Source organism: Catharus ustulatus, chromosome 25, assembly GCF_009819885.2.
Source record: "Catharus ustulatus isolate bCatUst1 chromosome 25, bCatUst1.pri.v2, whole genome shotgun sequence".
NCBI classification, from domain to species: domain Eukaryota; kingdom Metazoa; phylum Chordata; class Aves; order Passeriformes; family Turdidae; genus Catharus; species Catharus ustulatus.
This window is the reverse complement of record NC_046245.1, coordinates 170,769-195,957: the sequence shown is the minus strand read 5'-3', so window position 1 is coordinate 195,957 and position 25,189 is coordinate 170,769. Positions and strand designations below refer to the sequence as shown.

The following is a 25,189-nucleotide window of genomic DNA, read 5'->3' as shown; positions in this document are numbered from 1 at the left end:
CGAGCTGGGGGGGATCACGGCGAGCCCCGCCCCGTGCGCGCCCCGCCCTGTCTAACCCCGCCTGCGGCCGGCGTGGCCCCGCCCCTCGCCGCCTGCGCGCTGCGGTGGCTCCGGGCGGGGCGGCGCGGCCGGGCCGGGGATGCGGGGAGCGGGACCGGCCGTGCGGGCCGCCCGCGGGGCGCTGCCTCGGGCCCGGCCGCTGATGTTGCTGCTGGCGGCGGCAGCGCTGTGTGCGCGGGCGGGCGACGCCGAGCCCTGCGCCGCGCCCTGCTCGTGCCGCCGCGGCCTGCTGGACTGCAGCCGGCAGCGCCTGCCCAGCGGGCCGGGCCCGCGGAGGATTCCGCCGCTGCCCGCCGGCACCACGGGGCTGTGAGTGGGGGCTGCGGGCCCGGACGGGCGGTGGGCTGTGCGCGGGGCTCGGCCTGGCGGGGGTGGGAGCTGCGGGCCCGGGGCCCGGCGGCGGGGGCGGTGCGAGGCCCGGGCTGCACGGCCGGCAGGGCTCGGGGCTCGGTGTTCGCACCTCTCTCTGTAACTCCCTGACAGGAGGGTGCAGCCAGGTGGCGGACGGGCTCTGTTCCCAGCTAACAAGCGATAAGACAAGAGGACGTAGTCTTAAGCTGTGCCAGGAGAGGTTCAGGTTCGACATCTGGAGGAATTTCTTAACAGAAGGGATGATTAGACATTGAAAGGGGCTGCCTGGGGTGGTGGTGGAGTACCATCCCTGGAGGTTTTCAAGCAGTGCCACGGTGTGATTGACAAGGTGGTGTTTGGTCATAGGTTGGTCTCAATGATCTTGGAGGTGTTTTCCAACCTAATTGATTCTGGGATTTTGTGCGGGATGTTGGCACGGAGCCTGGAGTGGTGCCTGGCTCTCTCGGGGGCAGCACCGAGGAGAGAAAGAGGGTCTGGTCCCCAAGGCTCCATGTGCCGGGGTCCCAGGGCGCAGCATCACGCTTGTCTTGCCCTACTCTGTGATGGCAACAAGTGAGAGGAGGGTGGAGTACGGGCGGGTTGGAGTTAGTAAGTCACTTATTAATGCTGTTCAGTCCAAGACTTGAAGTTGTTTCAAGTTAGGCTTTAGGACATTGTCTTTTAGGACTGTGCTTGGAAGTGTTCCTTCAAGGACCAGCCTCAGCTGTGTTGTGTTACTTCCTATTGCTTCTGGTTTCTCCTGTATCCCACTGCTGCCGTGCAACTCGGTGATACTCTCCTTTTCCTGCATTGTGGACTCCCAGTGACATTTACTGCCATTGTTTTTCTAAAGAAATCCCACAAAGCAGTTTAGAACCACCCTTAGTCTCTACTCCAAGTGTTCAATAACACAATCTGCTAAATAGTGTTCACACAGGTCAAGCCTTTGTCTTTCCTTGACTTCTGCCGTCACAGTCACCGTTGCTTTTGTTACCTTTGGCTACAGCATATTTGGGAGGAAGAGGTGCTGGGATATGAGGGAAATCAAAACTTGCTTCTGTGCACAGAGTTCTTAGTCTCTCTTGGAGTTCTCAGGCTTCCTAGTTGATAAAAACAACATTATTCCAGACCAAGAGAAAATTAAGCCTGTTGGGAAGGTACTGTAACCATACAGATCCCTGGAGTTAGCTCCAGGAGTTCCTTTAACAGGACTCAGAAGTCTGATCTGTGTTAAAAACTGGACAGGTCCAAGGAATCTTGTCACTTTCTTGCCCCTTATGAGGTTCTGTAGTTCTCTCCTTTTTCTACACAATCAGCAACTAGAAATGTTTAAGAGAAAACATGTATTTCAGCATAGAACTGCAACAACTTGTGTGTGGAACCTTTGGTGTTTAGAGAGGTACAAAGGTACTGGAACTTGCTAGGGAAGTTGTCAGTATCTCAGAAATGGAATTGGCAGTTCATCTGGAGGCTAAGAATCAAAACTATATCCGTGCTGTTTGAAGAGCATGCTTTCAAGCTGCGACAAATACTTGTATCTTTGTTCAAGCTGATAGAGGGTGTGTTTAAAACTGTTTGGCACAACCTGCAGTGGGGAAGAAGCACAGCTGACACTGTGCTATGTTGTGCAATCTCTTATGCTGCAAACAATAGTAAGGGGATCATAGACTGGTTTGGGTTGGAAGGGACCTAAAAGCTCATCTTGTTCCACCCCCTGCCATGAGCAAGGGCACCTTCCGCTAGAACAGGTTGCTCCAAACTCTAACCTGGCATTGAACACTTCAAGGGACAGAGCAGCCACAACTGCTCTGGGTCACTTGTACCAGGATCTCCACAACCAAGAATCTCTTCCCAAAACCCCATTTACCCCTGCTCTCTGGCAGTGGGAAGCTACTCCCCCTTGTCCTGTCACTCCATGCCCTTGTTCCCCTTGTTCCAAGTCCATCTCCAGCTCTCTTGGAGCCCCTTTAGGCACTGAAGGGGCTGTGAAGTCTCCCTGGAGCCTTTTTTCTCTAGGCCGAACACCCTCCACTGTCCCAGCCTGGATCCACAGCTGAGGAGCCCCAGCTCTCAGAGCATCCCTGTCACCTCCTCTGAACTTGCTCTGACAGCTTCACATCCTGCTGGTGCTGGGTTCCCCTAGGGTGGAGGCAGCTCTGCAGGTGGGGTCTCACCTGAGTGGGGCAGAATCCACCCCTGCCCCTGCTTCTCATGCAGGGGGATCAGCCCAGGGCTCGGGAATTGTTTTCTGGGCTGCAGATGGACGTTTCTGTTGAGCTGCTCATCCACCAACATCCCCAGAGCTGCTCTCAGTCCATTCTCTGTCTGTGCTCTGTTGTGGCTTTCAGGATTGTCCTGGGGTGATTTTGGCACATGAAGCATGGGTGATGTTTTTTCTTCACTAGGACTACTCTAGCAGTTCTGAATCTAAATGAACTATAATATATACCAGCTGTTTAAAATTAATCAAAGCCTAATTTTTCTCACATGATCAAGTCCCTTATGGGCTTTCTCTCTGTTAGTTCTGATACCATTTCAACCAGCACTGAGGATTAAAAGTTTTTTTTCCCTAATTCTCAAATTACTTGCAGGTGTGCTTCCAGTGTGTGTGTGCAGATTGGTTGTATTTTCACTTTTTGTTTTTAATAAAGCCAGGAGAGCAGAACTTGGTTTTCATGATGGAACTACTCACACAACTAACTTCGTTTTTCCTCTCAAGTTATATGTTTTGTGGCTAACCTGGTGGGTGATGGAAAGCATTGCAAAGTTAGGGAGTTAGGAAATATTTTTTTTACGTGTCTGCCTCTTAACATTTCTTTAGAGCAAGTTATGCCAGGCCTCTGTGTAGGGGCAGCAGGAAGCACAATGCTTGTGGTCACTGCCTCCGGTCCCATAGTAGTAAGTGTGTTTATATATCGTGGTAACCAGAGAGATGATGAATAAAAGTAGTTCAGGTATCAGTTAATTATTTCAGCAAGTTCCATTCACAGTAGAGTTTTTAGGTTGGGCTCAAGTGATTGCCTGCATTCTGCATCAACACATCTATACTGCCACAGTATGCTCAGCTTGGGTGAACTAATGTTGTTCTTCATCATCCATAATCAGTTTGGTATATGTGTTCTGTTTTATTTACTTAAGAAATGAGTACCAGTTAAGCTGAAAACGAATGTTTAGATGATGTTACATACAATACCAGATTAATCTCTAAAGTACAAATTTTGCATATTTTCTCTGTATTCTGCACAGCTCAGGCCTCCCAGTTACAGTGCAAAGGCTGCTTAAACGATGAGTTCTTTGGTTTTGGCTTTTCGAGAGCAAGGGGATTGCATCAGGATAGCAGGAATTTTAGCTGCGTGATTGAATGGTCTCTAAACACAGAAAATAAGCCAGTGTATTTCATTCTGTATTTTGTGATCTGTTGGTCTATTTGAAAAAGAAAATCATCAGTAACAGAATGTAGATATAAATAATGTCAGAACCACTTCAAATATCAACTATACCAAACTTCTTGAAAGAGTACTTACTATAATAAAAACTTTGTTGTAGTCCAAATCTGAGTAATAATAGAAAAATACTTTCCTGTGCTTTCTGAATTAAGATCTTAATTTCTAACTCAGTAATTAGACAGTAGGCTTCTGGGGGGAATAGCTGGATGTTAGCATGTCCTCATCACCCAGATCCTATGGCTGTCAGTGTTTAAGAGAAATTTGGATGGTGTCCTGAGTAATTTTAATTTTTGGTCAGTTCTGATGTGGTCGGGTGGACTAGAAGTTTGTTGTAGGTTCCCTACCTAGGTATAGTATTCTATTATATTCTTCCTGAAAGCCTTAGAAAAATCAAGTTTCAGTTTTCTTCGCATATTGATCTTGCTTCCAGGATCTATGTCAGTGCCCACTAGCTGTGCCTGACACAGGTTGGTCTGGCTCAGAACCCATGGCCTGGTTTTGCTCATCAGTGGAGTATCTGCACACCTTGAGGGGTGTGTTATCTTCCATGTCCATTGTCTCCTTCCTCGTCTGTTGTGCACCAGTTCTTTGGGAACAGCGTGGCTCAGTCCTTCCTGCTCTGCTTAAATACACTTCTCCAAGATTAGACTGCTCAGCACTGGCTAGGTGCCTGCAGGTTTGAAAAATGCAGGAATGACTGCTGCTGGGATTTGGGATCATGTCTCCCTCCACTTGTCTGTGCCAGGCTCCTGTGGATGCCCAGACGCTGGGGCTGAGCTGGGTTCAGGGGTATATGGGCAGCTGGAGAGAGTGTCTCGAGCATTCAGCCCCCTGAGGTGGGAAACTGGCTGAGGTGCAGCTCATCCTTCATTGGTTTTGTGTTTTTCCTGGTATTCAGGGCTGCCTTAATTCCCACACTTACTGAGGAAGCAGAGCTGCAGAATAGTTCTGCAATTGGCTGCAGTTGTACTCCAGGTTTTCTTGATTCTTTTTTTAAAATTGTTTCCAAACCCACACTGCTCTATCTGTGTAATTTACATCTTGGTGTAATCGAAAGAATACATTAACAACTGCCTGACTTGCATGACACCCAGGATTTTAATAATTCATTGTTAGAACGGAATCTTTACACTGAACCTGAGTGAGAGTTAACAACTATGACTATACTGTAGTCTATCAATTGTCAGTCCATGTTGTCTCTTAGTAGGGTTTTTGGTCTTACAGATCAAACATAGTCTGCCAGAGCTCAAGGAGTGTTTGGACAACGCACACGTGGTAGAATTTTGGTGTTGATCTGTTCTGGGCCAGGATTTGGACTTAGTGATTTTTGTAGAATCAGTTTTGGCCCTCGGTGTATTTGGAGTCAAGCACAGGCCCAAAGCTATTGCAGGAACAGAGGAGCATGTGAGTGCTGTGGCTTGTCCAAACCTGGTTGTCAATGGAAATATTTTGAACTATACTCATTTATATTTTAATATTAATGTTTTTTGATTCAAACAAAGATATAGAACTGTTTAGACTTGTATTGTGAGTTACCACTAGAACAAGTGCTTTTCTTAACTGAAGGAACAATTGTATAAAATACATTAATACAGTTTCAAACTTGAGATTGCATGAAGTATACATGGTTTGGGCTTGTTGAGAGTTTTTTATTATCATTCCAAGAGCTAAATAACCTTTTTCTCTGTTCTCTAGGGATTTAAGTCATAATCATTTATTATCATCCAACTGGAGCATTGATTTGTCTGTCCATACTCTCCAAGAAGTGTGAGTTGTTTTTTATAAGGATAAAGTCTAAAGATATCCTACCTAATTCTAATTATATTTTATTGCATGTCAAGATACCTAGTCTGACTTGCAGAAGTATTCAGTGCAAGTTAATTAAAAATGGATGCTCCATGTTGACAGCACATTTTATGTATAAAACTGTTCTGTTGTGAGCAGAAATCTTTCCCATGAAAGATCAGAAGACCAGTATTTTTAAAGGGAAATGAGGATAGCTTATTTTAAAGGAGGGAGAAGTAATAGTATCCATGAAAATTAGAAAAGCTAGCATGTTTCACTGTGCAAATTGTTCAAATTATTAGTATTTCAGCTCTTGGGGAATCTTTTTTGTCAACTACTAAATATTAATAATTCAGTAAAGTTATTAAATGCATTTATATGAATTATTTCTACTGTGTGCAGAAGGATTTTTCTCCTCTTTGAAATGTCAGTAATTTTTTTTTTGCCCTCTATTTAAGGAAAATGAATTACAATGAGCTAAGTGAAATTCCATATTTTGGAGAAACAACTTCCAATATAACTCTTCTCTCATTGTAAGTAATAGCTCATCTGCCTTTTTCTTGTTTAACAAATGGGAGAACCGTGTTAGAGTTCTGCTATCAAATTGTAGGAAAACATCTTTTTTTCTTGAAATACTGCTCATGTAAAGAGCAGCAGGGAATATGTAATCACTCTAAAGAAATACAAATCAGACAATCAAGTCACCCTAATTACCAATAAAATGCAGTCAGCCAAGGAAGGGAGCTTTGAAGGGGTGGGATTCTATCCAGGAATTACATTTCCCATAAGGTCCAGCTCAGGTATAGGCCTCAAAATTTGAATCTGTTCATATGTCACAGTGGCAAATGGCTCTTGGATTTGCAGTATTGCTTTAGGAATTAATGTTTTTGGAAACCTGTCCCATGCATGTCCCATTCATGAAGTTTACTGGTTGATATACAGAATCCTGTTGCTGTTTCAGCTGTGCAACTGCAAGGATGAGATGTTGTGATAATCATATTTATTGCTGATCTTTTTCAGGGTGCACAATACCATTCCAGAAATAAATGCTGAGCAACTCCAGGTCTACCTTTCATTGGAAAATCTAGATCTTAGTTCTAATCTTATCTCAGAAATTAAAGCCTCTTCCTTTCCCCGAATGCAACTGAAGTACCTGTAAGTATGAATGATCTACTGTCTCTGAGATTCCTGGCTCTACAATGATGATGTTGGAGACCTCATTTACTCTTAAATTAGTGTCTTAAAGTCAGCATCCATACACTGCTTTGAACTGGTAGCATTGCTTATTGGAGCTACAGATGTCTTTGAAATAAAATAGTTTTCTAACCAATCTGTATTGTATTTTCCCAAATAACATGGAGAACAACAATTGCTGTTGTCAGAATGCAGGTATGTAAGCCATCAGAGACAGGGTATAATTTCTGCCCTCTTTGAGTAGATCACTGTGGAATTGTGTTAACCACTTCTAACTGAAACATGGACGTGCAGTAAAAATCAACTCCTAACACTGATTCATTTGGGAAAAAGGATTTAACTTGGTATCCCAGAATTCAGATTTTTCATGCGACTTCTCAAGAGTCTTAGGTTCTTTTAATCAGTGGTTACTCTGAGGTGCTTATGCTATTGTGTTCATCAAATTCTCTATGTTCTGAAAGGTCTCTTTCCTTCTTCTTTCCTTCCTTAGGAATCTGAGTAACAACAGAATAACTACTCTAGAAGCAGGTTGCCTTGATAACTTATCTAGCTCCCTAATGGTGATAAAACTGAACAGAAATAGGATTAGTATGATTCCACCAAAGATCTTCAGATTGCCTCATGTGCAGTTTTTGTAAGTAACAGTCTTGAAAACATCAAAACAACATTTACAGCTGAGCTGTTAATCTCAGCATGTTCTTGACTTTCAACCAGTGATGCTTGTTGCAAGGTGTCTTAATATTTGAATGTCATCTTTATGAAAGGGAACTGAAAAGGAACCGGATTAAAATAGTGGAAAGTCTTACATTCCAAGGATTGGAATCCTTAAAGTCCTTGAAAATGCAGCGCAATGGGATAAGCAGACTGATGGATGGAGCATTCTTTGGCCTGGGTAATATAGAGGAATTGTGAGTATGCCTGGATGTGGAATTTTTTTAGCAAAAAGAAAATGGCTCTGGAGATTTGTGTCCTGTATGGTTTCCCTTACATCAAGGCTATGCTGAGATATTGACAAAATCATAGGAAAAGAGTATTTTCCCATTATTTTTATGTCATGTCTGGTTACTTTAGAAGTAGAAAGAGAAAATTCCCTATTCCTGGAAGTGTTCAAGGCCAGGTGGAATAAAGCTGAGTGGGTTGAATAGAGCAACCTGGTCTAGTGGAAGGTGTCCCAGCCCATGGCAGGGAGTTGGAATTGGATGATCTTTGGGGTCTCTTCCAACACAAGCCAGTCTTGTGATTGTTATATTGGTCCTCTTTCCGGCTTATTCCCACATGGTGGTCAAGAATGTTTGCCTCTGTAGTTGCTTTTTGCTGGTTTTCATTTGCAATCCCCGTAACATGGGATTGTTCTTTCCCTCTGTGACTTTGACAGAGTGAACACAAGGATGTATGATGCAATGTTAGCAAAAGACTTCTTTTTTAAAAAGCTAATTTTGAGAATAGGGATTATAGTTTTGCTTCTGCCAGTGAATCCCTGAAGCTGGTTACTCAGTTGGTTGAGTTACTCAGTTCTTCATATACCTTAGTTAATTTTTTAAATTTCAGTGGAATTGAAAGAATCATGCATTTTGTGTTGTCTGAGGCTTAAAGTTAGTAAATAATTTTGAGATCCACAAGGTGAAATTTTGTAAGTAGATATTTCATTGATTATCTATTTGGCAAATGTTTTTTCTGTCTAATTCATTAGAGAACTGGAACACAATAACTTAACAGAAGTAAACAAGGGCTGGCTGTATGGGCTGCGGACATTGCAACAACTCTATGTTAGCCAGAATGCCATCACCAGGATCAGCCCAGATGCATGGGAATTCTGCCAAAGACTTGCTGAGCTGTAAGTCCTGGGCTGCTATTCGTTGGGGACTTTTGGAATGTGGCAATGATTGATTGGCGAGAATGAATTACCAAAGGAAGTACTCCATTTCCTTGCTAGGCCCATGGTAATGATGTATTTTAATTGTAAGTATTCTGTTAGAGAAATTAGAACACAATAGTTCATTAAGTCAGTATCTTGATAATTAATCCTCCTGCTTGCCTTTAAAGTGTGTGTTGAATGTTTCCAGGGACTTGTCATACAATCAACTCACTCGCCTCAAGGAATCTGCCTTTGTGGGACTTGGCTTATTGGAGAAGCTAAACCTGGGTGACAATCGCATTAATCACATTGCTGATGGTGTCTTTAGAGGTCTGACAAATCTTCAAACCTTGTAAGTACAAAAAACTTCAAACAGAAGTTTTAGTTTAATGCAATTTTAGTTTAAGTGAAGCTTTTGGAAGTAGAGACAATGAATATTGCAGTGTGGAAGCCTGAGATCATTGTTGGTGCTGTTGTGCCTACGGGTATGGTAGGACTGATAACCTTTTGGCTTGCTAAGATGACAGAATTCCAGCCCAGCTAAAACAAACCAACCACTCAATTTCAGAGGTGGTAAGAAACAGTGACTTAGTGACGCTGAGTGCTCAGATGTGTGTCCTGCCAGTTCTGAGAGGTGTGGGTACGTTATGTATCCAGTTGTGGAGCAAATAACCTGGAGCTCTTTATTCTAGAGGACTTCCTTAGGTTTGGAACCTCAGAAACGAAGGACTGAACCCTTTTGTCTTGTAGAAGGTGTGGTTTAGCCCATCCTGCTTATGTGCTGACCTCACAAATGTAGCAGGGGGTGTAGAGTTGCTTCTTGCTGCTAAAGGCATGGCTTTGCACTTGCCAGGTCCTTTTGTGGCAGATCTTGTATCTTTCTGAAAAAAACCAGTCCTGTCCCAGGTAGATCTGAACAGTTGTATTTATCTTAAACAGCAGCACTTGAGAAAGGAGTGAAAAGTTATAACCCCTCTGTCACTTCATTAAATAAATGCTTAAATAAGCAAACTCACCAGAGAGATTTATGTAAGCAGTCATATTCTGTTAACCTTAATGCAACCTTTTAATGAAATAATTAAACCTAATTTCTTAGATTTAGAGTAGCATGAAAAAGAACAAGAGCAGATTAATCAGTAGGTTTTCCTGGCCTCTCAGGGGTGTCAACAGCAAGGGCCTGGCCCTTTGCTTTGGGACTGGAATGTGGAGGATGGAGAGCAGTGGTGATTAACAAGGCTCCAAGCATTAGTGCCCAGCCAGGCATGAGGAGCCAACTCCTCTCTCACACAATGAAGGGCTTTTCTTTTGGGCTGCTCACTCATTTTGCTGAGTGGTCTGAGTAGTGGAGTGTAAAAAAAAGTCAAAAAACCAAGAGATACCATGTGGTTTTAGTTCCATTGTTGGTGGTGTGCTGGTTGTTTGGTGCTACGTCCCATGTACATACTTCTGTATGTTCAGCTCCTGCCACTCTGTAGTGTAGAAGAATAAACAGTAAAACTGTGCATTAACTGCAAGTTAGGATTACTGATCTAAGAATAGCACTGAAGTTTTGATGTTTTACATATTATTACATTATTTACTTCATAATATTGTGAGCAGTTTGGCATTTGTATTCTCCAGCACTCACAGTCTAACATTCTGAAGCAGATTTTGAGATAATTCCAGAAATGTGTTTTAAATCAGTAGAATTAGCAACTTGGAAATAAAATTGGCGTATTATTCGTATAGCCTTTATTAGCTCAGCTCCATGTTGGGTACCTTAGCTTGAATAACTTTCAAAGAGGAAAAGATTTAATGTGAGCAAGTTTCAAGGCCATATTTGTTCAGACCTTGTGATGCATGAAATATGAATTCCTTTGTTTTTGTCCTGAAGTTGGACGTGTGTAAATGCAAATTGTGGAAGTGACTGCTGTGTGTGGTTTTAACAAGATTTCTATATTTCAAAGTAAGGAAAGTAAGAAAATGGTGTGTTACCACTGGTATTATCCTGAAGGTTCATCCAATCTCTTTCACGATGGTGTTATACACAATTTACAGTCTCACATAATGGGAAAGTAGAGACTGCATTTTCCCTTCATTAGCACAGGGAAAGAGGTGTTTATATGAATGGTATATACAGTTCCCTGTGAGTGCAGCTGGTTTTGTGTCAGTTGACTAGTTTGGATGCTTCATCCAGCTGTTGCATAGAATATCTGGTAAAACACAGGGCAGACTTTATTAGTGTCATTTCCTTTAAATACACTCCTCTCTGTGCATTGTGGTATCAAAACAGATGCTCTTGGCTCAGTCCATGCCATTCAGGCTAAAAATGCAAGTAAATTTATTTCATCTCTCTGAAGAGCACTTAATATTCTCCAAACTGTATTGCTCTATTGCTTTTGCTGTTTAGACCTCTCTTCTCCATGAGGGGCTGAAGTGCTGTGCTGAGGTCAGTCAGAAATCCCATTAGCTGATAACGAGATTTGTGAGCAGAATATCAACTTCATTTTGAAAATCCACCACGGTGTGCCTGGCAGGCCTACACTGTAACCTGGGCGTAATCCCTTAATATGCTAATGCTCATATAAGCCTGTTACTTGTGAAGATTAATGCTGCTGGTGTATTGGTTAATTCCCTTACAAGAACCAACTTGCTTCAGGAGCCTCTCCCAGCTCCTGGCAAATAGCTCATCACATGAAAAGTGCTGGTCAGACTGGGGCTTTCCTTAAATGCCACATCAGGAAGTTGTGCTGCAGAATTCATTTGTGGTGCTGACTGCAGCACTTACCATTAAGTTTTCCGTTTTGTCCCTCTGAAGTGAGAAATTAATCTCCTGACAAGCTTTAAAGATTGGTAAAAGATTTGAGACCTTCGAGGTGATGCTGTGCCAGAGTCCCATACCTGATCTGTCTTCCCTAGCTCACCACTAGCCCTGGTCACGAAGATTTTACAAGGCTTGTTTCTAAGAAATGTCTTCCCCTGCAGGGACTTGCGGAACAATGAGATCTCCTGGGCCATAGAAGATGCAAATGAAGCTTTTGTGGGACTCAGCAAGCTGGATAAACTGTATGTATTGCAAATTAAGGGAACAACAGCACTTCCCAGGCATGCAGAGAGGGACAGTGGAAAATACTAAGTAATTGTAAATCAATGACCAGAGGCAGAAAGCCTTGTCCACAGTATGCCAAACCTCTTGATGTAGTCCTAGGTTCCTTGTTCAGGAGCATCAGATCCATGTAGCACTGCATTTCCTTACAGCACCAATTTGGTGAGATTAAGCATAAGTATATATGCATTTATTATTCAATACCTCCCTCCCTCTGTGTGATGATTGTCATTTTTTGCGCTTCTTTGGTTTGGGTAAAAGTTACTGTTTATGAACAAAACAACCCCAAAATGCAAAGTATTTTTGAGCAAATTTGAAACACCACTGTATTAACAAACTTCTTGATACTTAGACTGGGCACTTTTCATCCAGTACCACGTGCTTTGTAGGAAGCTCCATCCTGTGTAGTTATACAAACGTTGCTTATAACAAATAGCTTGGTATGAGGGTGCAGTCCAGGAAGTTGTGTGGTGATAGCAGGTTGGTATTAGGAAGTTACTGCTTAACTCCCAAGTTCTACTTATTGCTGTTTCATCCTCCTGACTTGAATGATCTTCTGACACATTTCTAGCCCAAATCTCTTAAACTGAAAATAGAAATGAAGCCTTGTTCGCGGAAAAATTAGCTGAGCCTTTAAGCTAAAAAAAATAGTATTTAGTCCTGTATTTCAGCTAGAATTAGGAAAAAAATGTAGTTAAGCATCACAGGGAATTTTTTTGGGTCTTGTTTGTGAACTCATAATGATATTCAGACTGGTTTCTGGGCCTTTATTTTCAGAATCTTGCAAGGAAACCAAATTAAGTCAATTACCAAAAAAGCATTCTCTGGTCTTGAAGGACTTGAACATCTGTAAGTATTTTAATTGGTAGAACTCCTAATTTGTCAACTTCAGTCTTGTATTCTCTGTGAGATTTTCAAAAACTTAACTGAAGGCAGCATATGCAATCACACTGACTCATTATTGTGCTCTTTGCTTAACTTACAGGGATTTAAGCAACAATGCAATAATGTCCATCCAAGAAAATGCCTTTGCCCAGGCTCACCTGAAGGAGCTGTAAGTTCATGACAATTATTTAGAAATTCTTTACAAGCCCTACCTTGGAAAGAATTCTTCAGCTCTTGTAGGCTTGTTTGAAGTTGTCTGAAGTGTCTGCTTTCATCATGAAATATTTGCAGCAATGCTGGTAAATTATCAACTCAAAGTTGGTAGCAGTATATTTAGATTTAAGGTTTGATAAAATCTTCACCTGCATTCCTGTAGTTGCAATTACTAGGAATTAACTTTTTCTTCCAGTGCTGAACCATTAAGCTTTTCCTATCGTACGATTTTGCATCAAGCTCAGCACTGCATGTAGGCAGTGAACAGAACAAATAATTCATCAGGAATCTGTTAGGGGGATTAGCAAATCCTTTGTTTTTAATTCCTATTTTTGGGGGCTAGGGAAAGGCTTTAAAAGTCACAGCTAGACAAGATTTTGTATGTTGCTCAGCAGATATTTAAGCTGATAGAGTCTCTTGTGGTCTTCAGACAACTGAAGAAATATAATGTGAAGTGACCTTCACATCCAAGAGTAGTCCTACTGTATGCAATCCTTTCTGTGAGATAAAGTCTCTGACTGTTGCAATCTGGTCTAAAACTGTTAATCCATTAGTTAACCTAGGCCAGATGGACTTAGTCTGCAAAATCTGCCCCTGTGAGGAGACAATTTCAGGTGTTAAAGACTTCTTTTGCCTGCTCTGATGTATTTTAAAAGTGATGAGTCCTTGATATGTACAGGCAAAGAGCAGGATGGAATCCTGGCTTGTTTGGTGCCTCTTTTCTGCCATGGCTGGCTTCATCTTAGGGCAGATCACTTCTTGTTAAATGCTGGACTGACTCCAGTCAGTCATACTCATACTTGGATACATACCTACAAAACTCAGCCCCTCAGTGTCTTGAATTCAGTTCAGAGGTGGCGTCTGGCACTCCAGGGAATGAGTAATAATACTTAGGAAATTTTGAAAGCAGGTGGTAGGAAAGAAGAGACCTGTCATTGTTCTAGGTTTTCTGCAGAGCAGAGAAAGCGAGCTGCAGTTGATACCTGTATGAAACAAATCACTTTTGCCTTAAATATTTGTCAGCTGACATTAAAATGAGATTTGAGGCTTCTGCTCATTTCATAAATGGCAGTTGTGTTAAGTTTGAAACATGGAGCAGCTCTGCAATGTTATGTTCCTTTCAATTGCTTTAAAATGGGGTAGTTCTAAACACAGGCTTAGTGGTTTTGGGATTTTTTTTTTTTAGAAGTTGAAACTCTGAGTTTATATTCTCCAGGATTAAAATGAAATGTAAGGTTTTAATGCTGACGTAGAGGGATTGATTCTAGCATAAATAGCTAAGATTTTATAATAAATACTCATATGTATAAAATAATACTGTAAATTTGATGGTTGTGTATGTGTACGCTTTAAGTTGCTTTGCTGCATGAAATCACACATATGCATATAAAATGAACTTCACTCACCCTTTTGTTTTGCCCTGTTTCTGCAGAGTATTGAACACAAGCAGTTTGCTTTGTGATTGCCAGCTGAAATGGCTGCCCCAGTGGCTCAGTGAGAGCCGTTTGCTGCAGGCTGTCAGTGTCAGCTGTGCTCACCCTGAGTGGTTGGCAGGACAAAGCCTTCTCAGTGTGGACCCTGATGACTTTGTTTGTGGTTTGTATTTTTAGTGACTTTTGATGCAAAATCATGGTAACACAAGTCTTGTAGCTGAAATGAAGCTGTAGTGCTGGGGAGGTACTTGGTCCTGGCTGTGGTGCCCATGTGGGCCCATGTACATCAGTGAGTCTGCTGTGAGTTTGGGGTTTCATTCTGCATCTCTTCACTCTGTTTTGTGGTGTTTGAGCACTGAAGTTAACCTGAGGGAGTAGTGCTGTTGGGCACTGTTTATTATTTAGCCTAACTACTAAAAATGGATTATGCTTCCATTCTCCCTGCTTATGGCTACCTCTAGCTGTGTAAGGTCTGTTTGACACTGTCTTCCTGGTTCTTGCCCATACCAGCAGAATATCACAGAATCTTAAAATAGTTTGGGTTGGAAGGCACCTTAAAGATCATCCAGTTCCACCTCCTGCCACAGACAGGGACACATTCCACAAGAACAGGTTGCTCCAAGCCCTGGCCAATCTGACCATGAGCTCTTTCAGTAATGGGGCAGTCACAGCTTTTTCTCTGGGCAAAAATTAGAGTAGTTCAGGCTCTGGCACATTTTCTGGTGCTTCATATCTGTGATGTTTATGGTGGTCTCAAACTCTTCGCCCAGAATCTGGGTGAATCAGTCTGGTGTTTCCTTTTCCTGGTGAGCAATCTTACAAGAGTTATTTGTGTATATGCAATTCTTTCATTGCTTTGGTGGCAAAGGCTACAGTAATAATCTTGTAGGTGCACGCACTTACTTCTCCACTCCAGTATCACCAGGGTGGGTCTCTGTGAGAGTGTCTGCTGAAATAATAGATATGGAAATCAGTTTCATCGAGTGGGATGAGATAGTGAACTGCCAGCTTGTTATGCTTTGTGCTTGTAGAGCTTCAAGGCTCTTCAGGATATTTAAACTATCTGAAAGTCCTTCATAAAATGGCCTGGCTCTTCAGCTGAGCAGGATTTTTGAGTTTGATCTAAATATAGCGAGTTCAGACACTTGCACAAAAGGCAGGCTGCTCAGCACCGCACTTTCACACTGATTGTATTCAATGCTGAATCTCCTGCCTCCTTCACAGCTTGATTTCCAGCTCAAAACAGCTGAATTTGTCAAGCAGGACATCTGTTCCCAAAGTTTTGGTTGTGCTTACATTGTCTTTTGAGTGAGCTTTCTTGCAATATTAATTCAAGTTTAACAGGGAAGTAGCTAATCTTGGTGCTTTTCTTTTCAGATAATTTCCCTAAGCCACAGATCAGAGTCCACCCAGAGACCACGGTGGCCCTGCGAGGCACAAATGTGACCCTGATGTGCACTGCTGTGAGCAGCAGTGATTCACCCATGGCCACGGCCTGGCGCAAAGACAGCGAGGTCCTCTATGATGCAGAGGTTGAGAATTTTGCCAGGTACCAGCAGCAAAGTGGGGAGGTGCTGGAATACACCACTGTCCTGCACCTCTTCAATGTGAATTTCACTGATGAAGGGAAATACCAGTGTATTGTCACCAATCACTTTGGCTCCAATTATTCCAACAAAGCCAAGCTGACTGTCAATGGTAAGTAACCATGGTAAAAAGGGAGAAACACTCTGAACCTAAAACTTAATTTAAGTAGCTACAAGTCTGTTTTTCACTAAAGCTGGCCCAAAATAGTCTTGCAAACATCAATGGGATTTAGAAGTGTCACACACTATTTTATAAAGCTGGAAATAAGTGGTTTTGTTTTTATTTTTTGTGGTTGAAAAGCCTCTATTCACTTTTTGAAAGTGGCAGTTATCTCCTGTGCTTTATTAGAACACAATTAGTTGTTCATCTAGTCTAGTTAATTGCAGGTGGAATTGTTTAAACTAAAAGCTCCCTCCACTGTCTTCTCTGAACTCAGCACCTTTCCCACATGTTTGTAAAACTGGGGAAGACTCATCTGAAAATAAGTGGTAAAACCCCTGAAAAGTCAAAAGCAAAGTATTTTTTTTATTTTTAGCCATCATGATTATTTTTATTTTGAGGGAAGGGGAGGTAAGAAGCCCATATTCACATCAGTCAGCAGACCACAGATCCCCACAGTACCTCAGAGCAGAGGTGATGAGATGGAAGCTTACCTTCCCTTTTACCAGGGAACGAAAATGTGGAAAAGACTTTTCCCTGGATTCTTCCTATAAGAAATCATCATCTTCACATCATCTTAGAGGTACTTAATGGCTTTAAACTGAAGTAGAGTAAGTTACATTGGATATTAGGAAGGAATTTCCCCCACCGAGGGTGGCAAGGCTGTGGCACAGGTTGCCTGGAGCAGCTGTGGCTGCCCCATCCCTGTAAGTGTTCAGGGCCAGGCTGGATGGGGCATGGAGCAGCCTGGGAGAGTGGAAGGTGTCCTTGCCCTTGGGCATATATTGTCTTATGGGTCCCTTCCAACCCAAAGCATTCCATGATTCTATGAACACTGTAGATACAGTATTTAAATTTTGGGAGAAAGGCTCTTGGAAATAACCACTGAAAATTTGTGCAGTTCTTCAGAAGAACCTGTTCCTCTCTCTTACGGAACATTTCAGATAGGTTCTCAAATTTTCTCTGTGCTGTGGAGCTTCTGCTGCATTTTACCTGATACTGAAAATGCTGAATTGATGTCCCCTTTGATCCAGAGCTCCCTTCTTTCCTGAAAACTCCCATGGATCTCACTATCCGCACTGGGGCAATGGCCCGGCTGGAGTGTGCTGCCGAGGGCCACCCCCCACCGCAGATCTCCTGGCAGAAAGATGGTGGCACAGACTTCCCTGCTGCAAGAGAGAGGAGGATGCACGTCATGCCTGAGGATGATGTGTTCTTCATTGCAAATGTGAAGATGGAAGACATGGGGATCTACAGCTGCATGGCCCAGAACATCGCAGGGGGACTCTCAGCCAATGCTACCCTGACTGTGCTGGGTAAGTGTGACTGACCTGTGCTGGCAGATGGATCCCTGCACATCTGCAGTGGAAGTGTAGCTTAGCTACAAGTAGCAAGTTCAGTGGTGGAGAATGAAGTTAAAATGCAAAGAGCAATACAAACACTGGTGTAATGTTTACACAGTGAAGCTCTAGAAGCTGAGATGCCTGGTGGAGTTGTAGTGTGATCTTTGCAGGCAGCTGAGGGGTATATCTTAGTCCAGCAGTGTAGATTGGGCAAGTAATTTGTGTTGCCTTAGAACAAATTTAGTCACAGGTAACAAACTTGCCAGGAAGAAGACCAGGGGGATCTTGGGATGCATGCGAGAGCATTGCCAGCAGGTCAGGGAGGTGCTCAGCCCTAGTGAGGCACATCTGGAGTGCTGTGTCCAGTTCTGGGCTCCTCAGGACAAGAGGGATGCAGAGTTCCTGGAACAAGTCCAGCAGTGGCTGCTGTCCCCTAATGAAGGGAGTGGAGCATCACTCTCACAAGGAAATGGTGAATGGTTAGACTTGATAATCATAGAAGCATTTTCCAATCTAAATGATTTCATGATGCTGTGGAAGGCTGAGGGAACTGGGCTTGTTCAACCTTGAGAAAAGACAGCTGAGATGGGCCCTCATCAATGTGTCTCCGTGTTTGCAGGGAGGGGTCAGAGGGTGGACCTGGCTGTCCTTGGTGATGCACACCAATGGGACAAGAGGCCATGGGTAGAAACTGATGCACAGCAAGTTCTGCATGAATGTGAGAAAGAACTTCTTTACTGTGCGGGAACAGGCTGCCCAGAGAGGAGGGTGGGGAGTCTCCTTCACTGGAGATGTTCCAGAACTGTCTGGATGCAATCCTGCCCTGTGTACTCTGGGATGTCCCTGCTTGAGCAGAGAGGTAGGACCAGATGACCCACTATGGCCCTTCCAAGCTGACCCATCCCATGAACCGTGCTGAGTAATAATGGAAGGTCAGTTCCTTCCAGAGTGCAGCATTTTTTAAAGATGCTAACTTTTAACATTATGGCCAAATTTAAAATTGGCCTGCCACAGGTTTCCCAAAGCGACTGCAGCTGCCCCATCCCTGGAAGTGCTTGGATGGGGCTTGGAGCAACCTGGTCTAGTGGAAGATGTCCCTGTCTATGGCAGGGGATGAGACAGAATGGTCTCTAAGATCCCTTTCACCCTAAACCATTATAGGATTCTATGATTCTTTGAAGTTCTCTTACAATTCTATTTTTTGTCCCAGAAACTCCTTCCTTCATGAGGCCCCTGGAGGACAGGACAGTGACCCGAGGTGAAACTGCTGTCCTGCAGTGCATAGCTGGTGGTAGTCCTGCCCCTCGCCTCAACTGGACCAAGGACGATGGTCCCTTGACAGTCACCGAGCGGCATTTCTTCGCTGCAGCAAACCAGCTCCTCATCATAGTGGATGCAGGACTGGAGGATGCTGGGAAGTACACGTGCATCATGTCCAACACACTGGGCACTGAGCGTGGCCACATTTACCTAAATGTCCTGGCTTCCCCCAACTGTGATTCTTCGCAGAGTGCCATTGTCCATGAAGAGGATGGCTGGACAACAGTCGGGATCGTGATTATTGTGGTCGTGTGTTGTGTGGTGGGAACGTCCTTGGTGTGGGTTATCGTCATCTATCACATGAGGAGGAAGAATGAAGATTACAGCATCACTAACACAGGTTAAGTTTAAAATCAGCAGTCTCTGGTCCTGTTTTTAATCCAAAACACTTGAAATTCCTGGATTCGTTACAAATGGATAAGATTAAAGAACTGAAGATTTCCTTCTAAAATCCCTCCAGGGATTTGCTCAAATTCCTCCATTTTAGAGATTCTTTTAAATACCAGAAGTGTGCTAATTCTATTCCTTATGCACCAGGTTTGTCCTACATTGAGGGAAAATGGTAAAGTTTGGAAGTAAATATTTGAATAAACTCAGAAATGTTTTCAGGGCCTGGAATAGTAGATGTAAATTTTCTTTCTGGCCCTGTCAGCTTTGAACTGGCCATCTGGATTTGTAATTACTGAGGTAGAAAAAAGATACCTACATGCGAGTTGAAATTCTGGATGTTGTTGTTAATGTGGGGAATTGGTCTGATAATACCTTGAAATCCTCACACTGTTTAATGTTGTCAATGTTAATTCTGCCTTGCAGAGGAGATGAACCTACCTGCTGACATTCCCAGCTACCTGTCCTCTCAAGGAACGCTGTCTGAGCCTCAGGAAGGCTACAGTAACTTGGAGGCAGGGAGCCATCAGCAGCTGATGCCTCCAGCTGGCAGCTATATGCACAAAGGCACAGATGGTAAGCAAAGCCCTCAGGTGTATTGCCAGTGCCTCAGCAGAATACCAATGCACAGTCTCATCCTCAGAGTGTCAAGGTAGATCTTTATCCCGTTTCTTTCCTTTGGCATTTCAAGAGCCCAGACTGAAGAGTGGAAATAGATTTTGCTTGGAAGATGACTATCTGTGCCTCCTGTCCTTGGTATAGAATTCCTGCCTGTGCCAGACATCTGGTTGGCTTGTTACAATCATAACTAAAGGGTCTGCACTATTTCCCTGCCTTGTTTGGACAATTTCCTAGAGGTTTGTGTCATTGAGCTTACAGAGATGCCTTCTCTGCCATCAAAATGCTACAGACTCATCATTCACTGTATAGGCTGGCTTGAAAATTGATCCTCAGTGTAAGCTTTTCACACCTGTCCCTGATCCCTCCAACCCAGTCCCACTGCCCTAGAGTCTAAATCAGGAAGGAGTTGAGAAAGCAGCTCATCTAATCTAAGTTTATCATCAGCTCTGATGTGTGTGGGCATGCAGGGGCAAGTCAGGTCCAAGATGGATGTGGGCAGGTATCCTGGTTTAATCCTATTTAAGGATTAAATCCTGGTTTAAGGCTGTTTCACCATGGTGCCCAAGCTGGCTGGACCTGCATGGAACTTTTTGCTCACAGAATAGGGGAACATGTCCATGGTTCCCCTGGTCAGCTTCAGAAGGACACCTCTGTGGAGAATTTGGATGGGGGGAATCTGGGGGGTTTCTCATGTGACCTCTAAAGTTGAGTACTCTGTTACTCCCTTCACTGTAAAAAAGCCCTTGAATTTGTGCTGATCGTTCCAAGGCATAAGGCCTATGGAAATCTGGCATCCTCATCCTGTTTGAGAGTATTTTATTTTTCCATTGTGTTCATCAGGTGGTGCAACACCATTAGTGATCTGCTCAGATTGTTATGACAATGCCAACATCTACTCCCGGACCCGAGAGTACTGTCCCTATGCCTTCATCACCGAGGAGGACTCCCTGGATCAAACACTCCCGAATCTCATGGTGCAGATGCCCAAGGAAATGTACACAGCACACACCCAGAATGAAATCAGTGCTCTGGGTAATCTCTTAGCAGACACAGATGTGCCTGTCTTCCTTACCAGCCATGACAAAAAAAGTGATAAGAAAATCTCTTCCCAGCAGATTTTTGGTGAGTGTCCACTTTTCCTTTTGTTGCTTTGTATTCCTTGATAACTTTGGCTTTCATTATGCTGCCCTTCACTATTGACACACAGCTAATCCTTCAAGTGCCAGTAGTTTGTGGAATTACATTTATTAACCACTTGTTCTCCAAATGGCTGTGTTGCATCAGCAAACAGCTTGCATCCAGTACCTGAGACTGAAGAGGGTGATGTTAAAAAGATGGAATTTCTTAATTTGCAGGTTTAAGTTTGTGGAGTGTGAGCCTTTGCTTATACTTCAAGGACATGTATTAGCCAAAAGTTTGAGCTTCACATGAGAAATTCAAATAACCTTTCTGTTTGAGCTGGTCTGAAGTTCAAAGAACTCCCCAAATTGCTTGTTTTTTCTCTTCACTTTCTTCCAGATCACCTTTTTCAACAATTCACACCGAAGCTTTGTGTGTTCCCAATTACTATAAGAGATTACTGGAAAAGGAGAGCATCTAGTAAAATATACTCTCAAAACTAGAGAAAATCAGCTCACAACGACTGTAATTGCCAAATCACAGAGCTCAAATATATTTAAAATCTGAGTGTGATTGATCTCTGCTTTTTGTGAGCTGTGACAGAACCTGAGGGAAACAGCTGGAGCTGTATCAGGGATGGTTTGGATTAGGTATCAGGAAAAGGTTCTTCCTCCAGTGGGTGGTCAGGCACTAAACAGGTTCCCCAGGGAATGGTCATGGTCCCAGGTCTGCCAGAGCTTAAAGGGTGTTTGGACAATGCTCTCAGGCACAGGGAGTTTGTTGGCGTGTCTGTGCAGGGCCGGGAGTGGGACTCGATGATCCTTGAGGGTCCCTTCCAATTTAGGATATTCCTTGATTCTATGAACTTGCTCCTGTTCATCTTCTAATTTTTCTCCCTCAGAGCCCTTCCAGGTTCCTCTGTGGGGAGGCAGCAAAGACCTGGCTTGCTCTCACCCGCAATTCCTGCACCATCCGCTGGCCCCCGAGGCCCCACAGCCACTCCGGAGAGACGGTGTCGCCAGCAGTGACCGAGACCTGGCGTCACCCAGGCCCTGCCACAGGCTACGGGAGGAGAATTTTGATTTTAACAGGACACGGAACATTCGTGACCACAGTGAAACCACATAAGACACTCACAAAGCCTTCAAAGCAAATCCAGATTGACGACTGTATTTACTACCTCAGGACTAACCCCAAGGCCAAAGATGTTCATATTTGTGTCTGCAAGTACTAAACAGTCAGACTTTGTTGGAGGAGGTGGCACGTGCCCCTTTTTCTGCAATTTCTCTGTTGGAAAATGAGAATGTGCACCAAAGAACATGTGGATAATTAGTACAGTCTACAAAAATAGCATTAAAACATGGATTGTGTGATGCTGGAAGCAGCCTTTGTGGTGGTGTGTGCTTTGGAAAGCTCTTAAGAACATGTGTGGCTATTTCACAGTGCTTTGTCTGCATGGAAACAACCATCAGGGCCTCCTCATGAAATTCCCCCGGAACTATAAGCATAAAACTCTTGGCCAGCTTTTCCTTCCTTAGACTGTTGGCAGGTGTCTGTTTTCAGTCCAAGTTTGGGGCTTGTTTTCTTCTATGAATAATGGACTCTAGTTGTAAATAAACTCACATTTATAAATATTTTGTATACACTAAGCATATAAATGTGTTGACTGTAATGTAAATTATTTTTTATTATGCCAAAGTATATATCATACTGTTAGTCTTGACAGCTGCATATCAAGCCATATGGGGGGACTTGGGCAGACTGAAAGCTTGTTTGTGAGGGAATAGAGCTGTCGTTGTTTTCAAAAGAAATGCATTTACTTATACATATGTGGTAGAACTGTGATATTGATGAATTTCATTGTTTCTTACAACTGTGTGCCTGGCTGACCTGGCTGCAAGCTGATCAATTTCATTATATTAGCAGAATTTCAAGGTTTATCTAAGCTTTTATCTATAAAAACCCCCTTTGTACTGTGTCTGTTGAGAGGGTCTCCATATGTTTCCTAGCTGACAGTTAAATGAACTTTTAAAAATAATGTGGTGATGAAAAGCATGAGGTAAATGGAGAGAGGACTTGATAAATACTTACTACTTCTGCACAGCCAAAGGCATATGGAATTTAAAACACTGGTCCTTTTCTGTTGTAAAATATCAGGCTAATTTGTTGAACTAATAGTTCCCTTAAACCTTACTGTGGTCAAAATGTTTAAATATTTGGCAAGTGAGAAATGATACAATGCAGGCAACTCCTTGCTACTGAAGAATCTTGCTCAGACTCGATAGTTCCAGGAGATATGCTTGACAAAATGAGGAAGAACAATGGCATTATAAACACTTCCTGAAAAGTTCTTTTTTTGGGAGTAAAATGCCCCTTTTTGTAGACGGTGTTGAAAGAGTCCTCAGGGATAGGTTTTCAGCGGGTGCAGTGTGCTCTGTGCTCATGCCTTTAGAGTGAGGTGCTTCCTTCCTGGTCACTGCTGCCTGCTTTGGAGCTGTAGAATTTGTACCCAGATAAAACCATCTGTGTGATATTTTTATAAAGACACAAACCCCTTTTTGACCCAGCTCAGTTGTAGTTATGTGAGAATCCCCATTGATCCATTACTGGACTGAAGGGTTTGTGACTCAATTGTCAGGTCTAGTAATGCAGAATCACAGCTGAATTTATAGACTGTGGTGAAGTATTTGAGTAAATGAGTGGGGAAACACTGGGAATAATGATGCTTTTCCCGTGGCTCTTTGGACAGGAATAATAGTCAAATCTTTGCAAATGAGCAAATATTTTCAAGGGCTCTTCCCATGCTCTAAAAGCCAGCATGGCTGCTTTGGTAGACAGCAGCTTTAGTGGGAAGGGGATCCAATTGTCCTTGACCTTTGGGTAAAATAGAGAGAAACACAGGTGTGTAAATTTTTCTATTTTGACAGGTGAAATGTTTAAAAAAAAATAATCTGAAGTTCATTTCTTTCTGGTTTTATTTCCTCCAGACTTTTACTTTCCAGACAGCATTTAAGGCACAGTGCTTATTCTGAATCCAAAGTGATCACTGCTGCAGGGACCCAGCACTGTCAGTTTAAATCCAGATGAGAAAGGTCATGCCGTGAAACTACAGCAGCAGCAAAGCCTTATCCTTTTGGGCTGCTCTCTCAGGCCGTCACTCAAGCTGCTGGGGCAGGGGGCTGCTGGCACGTGTGATTTCCAGGAGTGAGAAAACTGCATCCCTCCTGCTGCTGCTGCTCTCTCATCACCGTTTGGCAAATGCTTGTTTCTATTTCTTTCATCCCTCTCTCTCTTTGTAGGAGCTGAGCACAGACAGATCTGTCACAGTGCAGCTGACGTTGTCCAGACCCTGGGACTACTTGGGGTACAACTCCCATGAACAAGGGAATTCCCTTTAGATAGGTGAGATGGCTTCAGCTGGACCAGGGCTTTAAAACTGCTGCTGTCTGACCAGAAGTATGCTGGCTGTCAGAGAGTGCAGCTAAAGCTGCTCTGACTTCTGTGAGAGAGTGGCCTATAAAAGCTGAATCCTGAATTAAGGCATTTACATCCTTCCATGAGCGTTTAAAGTCTATAAACTGGTTGTAAATAGCTGATGCTTGTAAGTAGGTGACACTTTGCTGCACTGTGGAAAAACTTCTTTGGTAGACTTGGAGGAGAAAATCATGTGCATCTTCTTTCCCCTTTGCAGAGGGGACAGAGTGGCCTTTCTTTTTTCAGTAAAAACAAGTGATTGCCTCAATCAATGCCAAAGCACTACCGGTACAGGAACTGAGGGGTCAGAAGCAGCAAGATCAAAGCTGCTTCTGCTCCCTCTTGCTATTTCCTATTGTCTATTTATATTTTTTTCACATCAGAATGTATATTTTGTATAGCATATGTAATATATGTTTGTCCATTGTAGCATACGTTCAAACAATAAAATGCTGTATACATTGAGTGTTCAATGTAACTCTTAGTTTGCAAATTGAATAATGATATTTTGTCCAATGGCATTTAATTTTCATGGGAGAAAAAATGGAGTAAACTTTGCCAACTGGACATGGTCCTGGGACTCTGAGATTTGGACAAGGTGACCTCCAGAGGATGTTTCTATCTCAACCATTCTCTGATTCTGTGATTCTAATTTCAGTTTTCCTGCAGGAAGTACCTGTACCCTTTCTGGAAAATGGGGGAGGTGCGGTTCTTCCATGGTAGTGTTGACTCTGGGCCAGGAGCCTTACAGATCACTCTGCTTCCCACACTTTTCTCCTGCTTTTCCAGTGCTGCCCTCCTGCAATCCTTGGATCATCTGAAAAGAAGATTTTCTTTCCAGCAGGGAGCCATCAACACAAGTTGGTGGGAGC

General features: G+C 43.1%; 1 protein-coding gene across 2 annotated transcripts; it reads left to right on the top strand.

Annotated features, from left to right (window-relative positions):
- Positions 1-274: 274 nt before the first annotated feature.
- On the top strand, positions 275-24,782 carry LRIG2 (leucine rich repeats and immunoglobulin like domains 2). 2 transcript variants are annotated; one of them, XM_033080030.2, is made up of 18 exons: positions 275-369; positions 5,553-5,624; positions 6,101-6,175; positions 6,663-6,797; positions 7,327-7,470; positions 7,601-7,744; positions 8,527-8,670; positions 8,900-9,043; positions 11,656-11,736; positions 12,554-12,625; positions 12,762-12,830; positions 14,307-14,470; positions 15,685-16,005; positions 17,088-17,369; positions 18,607-19,056; positions 19,530-19,679; positions 20,565-20,846; positions 21,745-24,782. In XM_033080030.2, exons 3-18 carry the CDS (start codon positions 6,105-6,107, stop codon positions 21,969-21,971), a joined length of 2,880 nt encoding a protein of 959 aa, XP_032935921.1. In that variant the 5' UTR covers positions 275-369; positions 5,553-5,624; positions 6,101-6,104; the 3' UTR covers positions 21,972-24,782. The 2 variants fall into 2 exon arrangements, with proteins under 2 accessions (XP_032935921.1, XP_032935920.1); XM_033080029.2 differs by lacking the exon at positions 275-369 and adding an exon at positions 4,243-5,261.
- The last annotated feature ends 407 nt before the right edge of the window (positions 24,783-25,189 follow it).